At 39.7% G+C, this 12486-nt stretch overlaps 1 protein-coding gene across 1 annotated transcript in view; it reads right to left on the bottom strand.

Moving 5' to 3' along the window:
- Positions 1–1204: 1204 nt before the first annotated feature.
- Positions 1205–12486, bottom strand: part of ctnna1 (catenin (cadherin-associated protein), alpha 1) — an 80511-nt gene continuing 69229 nt past the window's right edge. Inside the window, exons 17-18 of the mRNA XM_085290364.1 lie at positions 4028–4162; positions 1205–3012 (exon numbers count right to left, since the gene is read on the bottom strand). Coding sequence (XP_085146490.1) covers positions 2722–3012; positions 4028–4162 — 426 coding nt within the window. The 3' untranslated portion in view covers positions 1205–2721. The remainder of the gene's footprint in view (positions 3013–4027; positions 4163–12486) is intronic.

Genomic DNA, 12486 nt, shown 5'->3' on the forward strand with positions numbered 1-12486 from the left:
TTACTACAAAACAAATTAAAAGTGGTACAACAGGGGGGGAAAGTATGTAAGCATGGTTCAAGTGAGGGGAGAAATAAAAATAAATTAAAGGAACGTGTTAATCAGAGTGTAGCATCATGTCAGTTAAACTTTGTAATTGATAGGTCAGTTAAATATCAGAGGGCGTAATCAGTTTCAGCTGCTTTGTTGTTAATGAAATTAACAACAGGTACACTAGAGGAGCAACAATGACAACCCCCAAAAAGGAATGGTTTCACAGGTGGAGGCCCCTCACATTTTTCCCCACTAGTTTTGGTTAGGGTCAGTATCATTATTGGTGGCATGATGCAAAACCTGGACCGTCGTCCCTACAGAGGTTGCACAGGTAGTCCAGGATGGGACATCTATATGTACCAGAAGGTTCACTGTGTCTTCCAGCAAAGCCTCAAACATGGAAGAGATTCCAGTAGACAGATCGTTAATCAAGCAGAGCTGGACAGGAACATAGGTCCATAACTCATTGGCAGGACTGATATCTGGTCTTTTGTGCAAGTAGGAACAAGATGAGTACTTTGAGCTACAAAATGACCTCCAACAAAACACTGGTGTGAAAGTCTCTGACCAAACAATCAGAGGGACAGTAATGGTCTGATGAGGCTAATCCATTTGAAGCATGTACAGCCTAGGCAACAACACCCCGACTTCCATTAGTTATCGAGGATGAAATTGTCAGACCCTATGCTGGCGCAGTGGTTCCTGGGTTCCTCCTAGTGCACAACAAAACCAAGCCTCACATGTTGAGTCAGTGGGCACCTCCTGGAGGATAAAGGACCCCGTCCTCACCTGACTAATTCAGTAGAACACCTCTGGGATATGTTTCGGTCCATCAATGCTATCAACTGGCAACTTAGAGTATCCAGGGGCTCTGGCCCAGATGTGGGAGACCAGGACACAGTTTGATAAAGAGTGTGCATTCAAGCATGTGGGGATCCTGCAAATGACTCTACCAATTTGTAATTCTGCAATAGTAATTTCAGCAAAATGGACTGGCTTCATATTCTTCCACTTTGATTTTTGGGGTGTCTTTGAGTTCAGCCATCTGCAGGTTGGTAATTTTAATTTCCATCAAATGATGATTTGTTTTCAAAGTGTTTATTTAATTGTTTTGAGCAGTGCACATTACTTTAGTCGGCAGTGGTACAAAGACAAATTACAAAATAACAGATTAGATTCACTTTAAAGTTTATTAAGATATAAAGCAGACACATTACATTTATCAAGTGTCCACTAATATGTCAGCTCTCAATAACAAAACAATCCACAGCAATGTAGTTTGATATCCACTCAAGACTCAAATACAGCAAAAGGTTAACAGTAGGGAGGGAAAAAAAACCCTAAATAACAAAAACGTTCAAAATGCTCAGTTCCCTAAAAAACATGCATGCCCATCCTGCTATGGTTTACAGATGTCAAATGAGCAAAACAAATTCAGTTCCAAGATCAAAACAGCAAGATTTAAAAGCCTTGCTGCAAACCAATGCACCACCATACATGTCTGCAAACCACGCTGCTAACAACTTCTGCTTTTATTTGAACTCTGTAAAGTCTAACAAGCAGTTTGCGTGTTTTCTTAAAGACTGTGCATTAAACTAATTAAGATTTTATATATAAAGGACAAGCAACACAATAAGAGTTAAGAGGCAGATAATCATTTCCATACCTTGCCAACTTCTAAGATGTGAAGAGAAAAACATTGATCCCTCAGTTTGGACATGTTGAGAATGTAGTGGTGTTTGGTCTCATTGACAGCTAATGAAAGCTTGTGGGCTTTGGACAGTACCAACAACTGTGTATTCATTCTTTAGCCCACTGGCTTCTCTTAAACACAGAGGAGTTATTGCTAATTAACAAAGTTTGACTCAACTGCTGGAGACCTGTGCCTTAAAGTGTAGGTTCACACAAGTAGATCAGTTATGTAGCAAAAGAGAAGGGTAAGAATAAACCGTCACCTTTGGTTTCTGAAGACAATACAATAACAACAATAAAACTCATTCAAATACAATTTGAGATGGTTAAATTAAAAGGAAAATATCCTTTGACAATCAAGGGGTACAAATGGATCAAATTGTATGGTGCTGACAATAAAGTTTAAAGTTGGTCTGATTTTTTTTTTTTTTATAGTGTCATAACAAAATACATAATGGCATAAAGAAAAACGCAGGCACACATGGAAATATCTCGACTTGGCTGAACCAAAACATGTTTAAATCCTACCAGTTAGACTCCCACATCCAAATTAACTGCAGTTATGCCTAAAGGTAAAAATAAGGCAGTTGAAATTTTGCATAGCTGATATCTGCAGTACAGAACGCATTTTGCCGTAATCAAGCCTTACACCCTGGAGACCCCACAGTTTTATTCTGAAACTGGTTAGGATACAAAATAACCACAAGCCCATATCCATTAAATTCACCTACTGAATAACTTTGTCCAGTTGATTTCCCTTTCTGAAGAATAGACACTTGATACTAGACAAGAGTACATTTGAGCTGGTGGAATAAAAATGAGGCAGTGGAGGAATATATTGGGTCAAACAGACAAGCGGTCTATGGAAAGATAGAAGAAATATGCTAAAAGCTTCTCTCTTTGATAGAGTGACATGCTCAATCTATAGAAAAACTCATTGGTCAAAATCCTTTGTTATTTTTAAACAATAAATGTGTGGGGTTGGAGGTCAGGGGTCTAGATGCTATCCATAGCTTTGAATTCACTCAAAGCCTGCACAGGGTTCACGTGCTTCCTTTGAGAAGATCTCTTGACTCTGTTGGTCTGGCCATCATCCTGCTTCTCTCTTTTCACCAGAGGCTTCTTCTCAGGAGCTTTCATCTTCCAGGAAACAGCGGGCATATTGAGTGCCTCCATGCCCTTGTTCTTCTGGTACTTGGTAGACGCCACATACGACGCCTTGACAGTGGACACCACGGCATTCATCAGGTTCTTTGCTGCTTGAATGAGTGACATGGCGCTGTCCAACTGATACAGTGGAGGAGATGTTGGAGGGGGGGGGGGGGGGGGGGGGGGGGGGGAGAGAGAGAGAACAGGGTCAGCTTTGTAAAATGATAAAAGTAAAGGCTGATTAAATCGTCTTTAAGCTCATATCAAGTTAAAAATGAACTAAATCCATCTTTACAGCTTTGTGGAGAAGAGTTCAGACTAAAGCATTAACAACCAGTCCCTTGTCTGAAATACAAACACGTGTGACAAAATTTTGAATATGTAAAAAGGTCACACCAATTTAATCCCCACACTTAACAGCCCCAGAGACGCCACTCACACTTGACTCAAAGTAGTAGAAGGATATTCTCATTTCTGCCCAACAGAAAGGAGGAAGTAATTCATTATTCCCTGCACAGATATTTAAATGAATTTAACTGGCAAGTAAGTGGTTAATTAGTGCTTAAAGGACTTGTAATTTTTTTTTATTGCAAAGTGCTATCTGAGGTAGTAAAAAGGTTAGGAAACATCAGGGCAACATTAGTCCTTTCCAGCACAGAGAAAGCCACTAAATGCTGTTATGTGTTTATTCAATTAAAATTTAAAATTTAAGCTGCAACTTATAGTTCAGAGAATAAATCATTAAGTAATCACAACCAGCAGCCGGTGTCATTAAGCCTCTGTATTTTTAATTTATTTGGGCAACAACAGATAAAACTTTTAAAAGTAGCTGTGGGATTCTATTGATTTAAGAACTGTTGTAGAAATTAAAGGCATTCCTCTGAGATTTCACTATACACAAGTGCAGTTCTGTTTACATTGATTATCCCATGAAGCTGACAACAAAGCAGCTCAAGTTTCCTGAAACCTGCACAGTTTGCACCACTACTCAGTCTCTTCATTCTTCTCAATTACTGCCACTTTGCCCACATTTGAAGCTGCATCACTGTCACCAAGTTTTACCAGCCTGCAATCTTCAAAACAAAAATCCGATCTCAAACTCAAACTATACAACTTAAAGTGCTTGAGGATAAAATGAAAAGGCTAAACTTACCCCAGAGACAACCAGCTCTCCTCCCAGGTTCTGAACTTCGGCCTTGACTTTACTGCAGATGTTAAGCTGGTGGCAATACAAGGCAATACGCTGCAGGTAGGCGTGCAGGTCCTGCTTACAGCTGGAGTCAGGACACTATGAGAGAAAGACACACACACACACACACACACACACACACACACACCCTTGTTATGCACAGCTTTCTATCAATAATATTACCTGTTTGCATGTAGCTGCTAATCAGTTAAGTCACTTGCTGGCACTGTTAAATTTACTATGAATGCAATTATGTTCAGCTTTATCAGGATGAGATGGTAGCATGTCTGTGAAGGTTCTCAGTCATCCAGGTCATCATACTCTAAGGAGCTTGGAAAGAAAAGCGTCTGGACTTCTTTGAGTTGCTTGAAGACGTTTCACCTCTCATTCGAGTCCAGACGTTTTTCTTTCCAAGCTCCTTAGAATAAGATAGTAGCAGTGTGACAGGTAAGGTAGACACGCACAAAATCAAAGTGCTCTGAGCAAAAATGAAAAACACACGCCCACAACCTGGTAGATAACTCATTTTCACAAGGTTAAATATGATCAAGTCACACAGAATGCAAATTCTAGGAGGCGGCAAACATTGCTGTCAGTCAATTAGTGTTGATATGAATGTTGTGTGAAGTCTTTTTTTTTTTACTGAAAAAGTGTAAACCCAAGCACAGTTCATTGATTGTTTTCAAAATGCCTTCAGTAATTTGAATTCTTAGAAGAAAAGAGTTTGAAAAGACCTTCATGCCAACAACTTAAGCAGTGACCTTGGGCGTGAAAGTGCAAATAAACTTCTCAGGGCTGGAAAAGCACTCAAACAGGCTTCGGTAAATACAGTCTAATATGTGAGTGAGCATGTAATAGTGCAGAGAAACCTTAAAATGCACAGTTAAGCAATTTGAAGACCATAGGTTCATGTAGGTTAAAAAAAAAAAAAAAAAAGTCTTACTTTTGTTCCCAAGGCCTATCAAAAGCCAACCAAAAGCACACACACACACAAAAAAAAAAAGAATACACTGAAGCATTAAAGTTATAAACGCTATTTCGAAGTGAAGAGCTTCAAAAACTGTATTCTGTTTAGCACTGGCAACCTTTTTGAAGTATAGCATCGTAATTACACTTGCGCTCTACCTGGTTTGCTAAACAAGCCCCCTGCTACCAGAGTAATTAGGCCACAGTACTCTTAGCTGCTCATCAAGTGAAGGATCTAAGCAGTCTGATGGGGCTCCGATGCTTTACATCAGATCATTACAGTGACTTGAGTCACAGCTAGCATGTCAGCGACAATCAGACTGGCTATGCTATACGATCAAAGGCTGGCAATTGTCAACATCACCTAGCAAACACAAAATATCTATGAAAATATTTGGGATGACCATGTCTGTGAAAAATGTCAGAGGGAGGAGTCCTTTGGTCCTGTTAATTTTGAGTGCACAGAAAAGGTGAAATGGAGATAATTAGGGCCAATCTTTTAATTGATAAAAGCTCTCTGGGACAGAGCTTGTGAGGTCAGTGCTAAAGAACACGAGTGTAAACGAGTGCTTGCTTGTCTTGGGATAAACAAGAAACACTGTATATAAGCATGTAAATGACACAGCGGGGCATAGGGGTATCTCCCACTTGGCTATAATGGCTTTTACTCCTCTTCAAGTGCGTCAACCTAACCAAAGGCAACAAAACCCCGTTTTCGTTTCTGTATCAAAGGAGGGAGGAAGAGGAAACATAAGTAGGATCCTGATTTTTGGACACTTCAAACAGACTAGGACTTATGATGCGTCTAATCCTGCTGAGCGCATCAGTATCCCTAGTGGGAGAACAGAGTGCACGGCTGAGTATAGTGCACTCACTCCCAGCCATACAGCCATGCATGCATGAATTTAAACACCATCCCACCCAGTACAACTGTACTCATTCATACGTGATGGGTCACCACAGCAGAATAGAACATACAACCAACGCATCCTTTAACTACTCAAATAGACCTCATCTACATATAGGACACAATCCTAAAGCATCTACAATTACAATTTATTGACAGTTCTTTAGATATTCCATGTACATTTTAATAACAACATTCCCATTTCCTGTATTATCACCATCTACTGCTGACTAATAGGACAGGCTAAGCAGAGAGGACAAATTAAGTGTTGACATTCTATTAAAAACTGTATGGAAAAAGATGATGATCATTGTACAGCAGAGGACTAATACAAGGCTGTGAGACCACAGAAAATGGTAGAAAGAGGAAGGTTTAAAAAAAGAAGAAGCAAAGGGGGAAAAAAAGAAAAATAAGTAGGAGAAAAGACAGGGATGAAGAGTGAGCCAGAGGGGGAACAGAGTGGAGGAGTAAATAAGAAGTAGAAATCCAACTGGGGAAAAGGAAGGTAGACGAAAGGATTCAACTGTAGTTGGGAGGGGCATTTAAGTCAGAGAGAAACAGAGAGAGAGAGATGCAAACGCAAAGACCTGGGATGAGGCTGAATGCAGCAGCCATGCTAATGAAGGCTTGGGGAAGTATTCAGATGGCTGGAAGCAGGGCACTGTGAAAGCATCACTTGTGCTCATACTCAGCTCAGCTGCTGGCTTCACTTAGCACTCAGGAAACTCTGCAACGCTGCTCTGACTGTGACATGTGAATACATAAGTTGCAAAAAGAAGAGACAAGAGCACCTTGAATTGTTTAGGTGCTGCAAATGGAAATAGAAGTGCAATAAATGCAGGTGGCAAAACTAAGGTAGCTCAATAACTACCCGCACTGTTACGTCAACGCTTCCCTAAAACCAGGTGGATCAAAGGGCAACATCTCTGCTTTTAGACTTTATGCTATAAATAATTAATACTTCAGGTGTAGTTTTACAACCTAAATGTTATTGCATCTGCAGGCTGTGCAAGCACTTTCCCTCGGTAGTCAAGTTAATAATCTAGCCTGTTATTGAAACGGTTCACTCAAAATCTGCTCTTGCGTGAGTTTTTAACTATTAGAACACACCACTGCCTATTTTTGTCTCGTCTGTGTGCTGCTCTAAAATTGCATACAAGCCTTTTTATGTAAACTTTATGGCAAGGATCTTGCAAAACTTTAGAATTATAAAAAAAACTTAAGGATTTTTATGTACCACTCACTGGATGTAGTGGATTAATGTTATTCTTAGGAGATTTAGTGATTCGGGTTAGTAAGACAATGTAATGTTGGGAATGAGTGTATATTATCTGGTGTTTGGGAACAAACTTATAAGCTGTGGGTAGTCATTTGTCAAATTGAGCTGCGCAAAAGCCATCTTGTACATGATCATATTGGAATTTGTATTTTAATTTATTAGTGAATAAACTGAAATTAAAAACAGTTGTTTAATAGGACAGTCAACTTTGCCTTGCCAGCTACTGTGGAGAGATGGCAAATCAAGAATAGGTGCACTAGAGAAGGACAAATCTTTTCAAAAGCAGCCAGACAAATCTTTTCAAAAGCAGCCAGCAGTACAGGCAGAAATGTCAAAGATTCTAGTGTAGTTTTGCCTCCCCTTCACTTCTTGAAGTACCTTTTAAAGAAAAAGAAAGGTGAAACAATGGATGACATGGGGACAATGGGTACCAGATCAGTATTCTAGTTTGCTAATTGAATCTCTTCAGTAACAATGCCTTACAAGACTTTTAGTGTACTACACATTTATGTGGGTCTGAAAAGAGTGGGTAGCTATTTCTTTCCTTTGCATCAAAGCTGTAGCTCTAGAGAAGCTCACATCACAATCCAATCAAAAGCAAAATGTATTTCTTTCCAATCCACTGCACACAAAAAACAGGAAATGTGGCAATAAGAATGACAGTGCAGGATGCTGAACAAAGCTCTCTCTGTTACTCAACACAAAGCACACAATCTATGATTTAAATAATGATCGGATGGTGAGGTCCCATCATTGGCGAGTGCTATTCAGTTCTATTATACAGAGCAGAGGCAGAGCCACAGAGCTGCCACCGCCCAGCGCTGACCTTTCCGGACGCATCACCCAGAGGAAATGCCAATTTCCAATATTTACTCACGGTGCGGCATTCTAATGTGTCTGCCAGCAACCTGTTGGGGCGAGCCATGCAACAATGGGACCCAAGAAGCGTTTTCTGTTATGTTTGCTTTTCAGTCATGAGAAAATCTAGTCTCCACTGTCCTCAGGCAATTGAGTGTTTTCTCTTACTGTATTTATTGGAGGGACCTGTTGCTCTAGTCTCTAAATTTGGACTGCTTCCTGAAGTCTTCCTTCCAGTTATCTTGTTTACTCAAAAAGACCCATTTATACATTCATTTAGATCAGATGACTTAGTTGTAGGTGCAATTAGAAAGTTAAACAAGAAAAAAAAACTGTACTGATAAAGCATCTTTCAACCCTATAAAAAAAAAAATAAAATAAAATAACAAAAAATAAATAAATACAATAAAACACCAATAGGTAATTTGTTCTCCAACAGTTGAAAGGCAGGCTTAAACACTCAAACATTTATTCAAGTGAGTTTGACAGTCTGGTGTTGTGGATGCATTTTAATAGCTTCAATGGGGAAAAAATAAATAATACAATACAGAACCTTGCCTGTTGGTATGCTTGTCTATAAAGAATTACTGCTCAGATATACTGGAGACAAAGGTTAAGTCTGTCCAGGCTAAATTCAGTTAGCTTTTTAAGTCAAAATAACAAGCTTTGCTGCAAAAATGTTTATGCACTACCAGTGTATACTTTAAATTTCATATACAATTAGCAAACTTTTGCATACAAGTGTAAAAAATGGTAAATGGCCTGTATTTGTATAGCGCTTTACTAGTCCATAAGGACCCCAAAGCGCTTTACACATCCAGACACACACACACAGGTGATGGCAAGCTACATTGTAGCCACAGCCACCCTGGGGCGCACTGACAGAGGCGAGCAACTACTCCTGGGTGGAGGAGAAAAAGAAAAAAAAAAAAAAAAAAAAGACCAAGTCTGTCTGGTAGAAGCTTCTGGATAATTAACTATGCCTAACATAACAAAGGACCTTCAGGACAACCAGCCGCTGGGCACCTTTATCTGCGATTACACCTCAAAACTGCCACAGGGGTTGCAAGAAGAGATGAAAGAGATAGAATGTGCTTATAGCCACGGGAAAACAACAAAAAAAGGGGGAAAAAAAGATTCATGGCAAACTCTTCTGGAGATACAGGAAACAAAGCGCTGAAAAGACCATTCTGTTTTCTTTAGGGGAGAACTAAAGTACGAGATATGGCTAAGCAATGACGGGAAGTGATCAATTTCCAGCTATAGTCTGTGTAGACATCTCAAGATAACGCAACAACATAAACAATGCTTAGTATATGATATGGGGTTTAAAACTTAACAAAACAGCAGCAAAATGTACAATAGTGAAAAAAATGGGATGGCTTCAAAAGCATACAAACTGAAAAACCTCAGCAGTAAGAAATTCAAAGCAGCTTTACTTGTGGATAAAAACTAGATGGATTAAAACTTCCCAGGACTCTAAAGTGTAACCATTTAGGTCTCGCAACCATACAACCATAAACGTGCCATGTAAGACAAAGATGAGATATGCATTTTCCCATTGGTATGCCTGACTTGTTGTGACATAATACACTACAGAGGTTTCACCAACCTTATAAACAACACATTTGCATAACATTGCACCAATGACAAACAATGGGCTGTGAGATCAGTTTCATGATCATTACTATCCAATTGTCATGACCATTGATCAACAACCACTGATCAAAGTCCATTTGTCAGTGGTGCTAGTTTCAGTCATTATGTTTATAGGGCTGGGAAACATTCAGTCAGCTGACTGAAGAAGTCACTTGGATGAGTGATGAAACGTTTCTCCCACTGAAAACGCTACGTCCAGATGAACAGAATCAACTTTTTGGGATTTAATTACCTGGATGATTGAGCACTAGGGATGGGCATTGATAAAATTTTCATGATTCCGATTCCATTTTCGATTCTGTTTAACGATTCGATTCTTTATCGATTCTCTTACCGATTCTTTTTAAAAAAAGGAGAACACTATGGTCGAATAGCTTAAAACTTTGTTTTATATCTTCTCTTTGAACAAGATAGAAATTTAGGAGTAACATGGCCTTACAAACCCAACAGTGAGATCTTAAGAGATCCAGCCTATGGCTCTTCAATGGGGTGTCACAGGGTCCCCAGGAAAAAAAAATTGTAAGTGTAAAATAATAAAAGAAATATTCTTCTGTAGCAATAACAAAGTATAACATAAATTATTCTGTAGCAATTACACAAGAATATCCAGTAATGTCCCTGCCTACAATTAAACACATTCACTTACCGAAAATTGGGGGCATCTGCTGTGGCAAATGGGTGCAAGCCTTTTACCACAAACTTAGTCACTGCTCGGTGACATTCGTCTATCCTGGCCTGAAAGGAGACGCTACCGGTAGACTGCAGCGAGAACTACCAGCATCTGAGCCAGCCAGACTCTGTCTCTCTCATCATGGTCACCTAAATGCAGCGCACAGTCATGGCAGGTTTTGTAATAAGGCAGATTGTATTAACGGGAGAGGACGTGCAAACGTTACCGCTGCTGCTGGGTTGAGATTCACGAGTCCGGAGCAGAATTAAAAACACGACATTCATTTAAGGTTATCGTGTGTTTTGTGAGCAAATGCTTTTGCATATTCGTAGTGTTTCCTCCCTTAAATGAAATCTCTACTTTGCAAGTATTGCAAGTTGCCCTGCTGTCATCCGTTCTCGTAAAGTATAATCAAACTTTTGAGCGTTTGAGCTGCCATGTTTACTGCCAGGTAAATGACGCTCCGCAACGTGGTGACGTCATTCGGGGCGACTGGAATCGATAAGGGAATCGTTTGCAAAAAATGGCAAACAATTCCAAGGAATTGAAACAGTGGTTCTCAACAAGAAACTGTTTTCGATACCCATCCCTATTGAGCACGTATCAAGATAAACGAACACCATGAAAAACAAATTAAAACACTGGACTCCATCAGTATACTGGTGGTGTATTATCCTGCAGCCCTGCATCTTCTTTGCAAGACCTCTGATCAAGTGGATATTCCTTTGCTTTCTGTTCACAGAAATCTTTCCAGTAAAGGTTAATTGTAATGCCCATTCTTTTTTACTTTACCAAGCTAGTGCTGATTCTATTACTAATGAGGGTCAAGAATAAATCTTCCATGGGCAACCAACAGTTCATTTTAAACTATGTGATGATAGCTACATTTCTTAACTGCAGCTGCTAAAAAGAAGCTCCGTATTTGGTTTGGGCTGATTCAATCACACTGGCACTTGGGAATGTTAATGTGACATTGAAGCAGACAGGAGAACATCAAGCTGGGAGCACACCAGGAAGAGGAAAAACAAACAAACAAACAAAAAAAAAAACAAAACAAAACAAAAAAAAAAAAAAACCTGTCGAGGTAACCACAGGGACCAATTAAAAGGTCCTCATCAATTTTTAATGTTCACACTTCACCTGTCAGTCAGGCATTTTACTGTCGGACTTGTAAGCAAAACTGATAACTTAGCACGGCCAGAGAGAGTCATGTTAAAACACTTACATTTAACGTTGACGCTCTAAAGCAAATAGTTTCTGGCTCTGAATTCACAATAGGTGTGAATTCAAGTGTGAATGGTTGACCGTTTTTTCCTGTGTCGGCCATGCAACCTGTCCTCGATGTACCCCACCTCTTGCCCTATGGTAGCTGGGGAGCAACCCTGGGAACTCTGAAATGGACAAGTGCAACATATGGATGGATGAAAATAATAAAATGCAACTGAATGGGAGCTGATGGTGCTTGGTTAGAAAAAAAGAAATCCAAAAAAGAAATCTTCATTTGGTGGTTGAGTTGAGAATTTGTGGGCTCTCTGGGCGACTTTCCTTCTTCTCTGCAGTAGGTAATTTATAACCCTGCCTGAGTACAGTGTCTAGGACCGGAGCCTGGATCAGACTGTGACCAGCGACAGAGCCAGTGGATCACCATAAATCTTTACTGATTGAATGCAAATTGGAAAAGTACATTATGTATGTCAGTAAACATCAGGAGAATAAAGCTTGCGCAACAAATGCATACAGCATGTGCATGCCTATTCTCCAAATATGTAAGCCTTATTTTATGTGCTCGTGTTTGCATGTGTACATGCAAGTGTTGGTAAGAAGGCAAGCAGCTGCAATTTATAGGCTACATAGCGGCTAACACATTTGCATTATAAATCTCAATTACATAGCATTATTTGCTTACTGGCCCCTCAGATGTAATTCTCATAAGGTGCCCTGCAGAGGAGGGTCATAAATTCTTAATAAACTGCAGTGCAGACCTTTGTACAGCAATGACCTAAATCCTGCAGCTCATCTCAGCACTACACTCATTTCTTTAAATTTTAATAAGGCTCCATTACACATATTTAACAGTTTCTCAA

The sequence above is a fragment of the Mchenga conophoros genome, linkage group LG2, assembly GCF_057382185.1.
Source record: "Mchenga conophoros isolate Kocher_MC1m ecotype Shallow Benthic linkage group LG2, M_conophoros_male_GT1.1, whole genome shotgun sequence".
NCBI lineage: Eukaryota > Metazoa > Chordata > Actinopteri > Cichliformes > Cichlidae > Mchenga > Mchenga conophoros.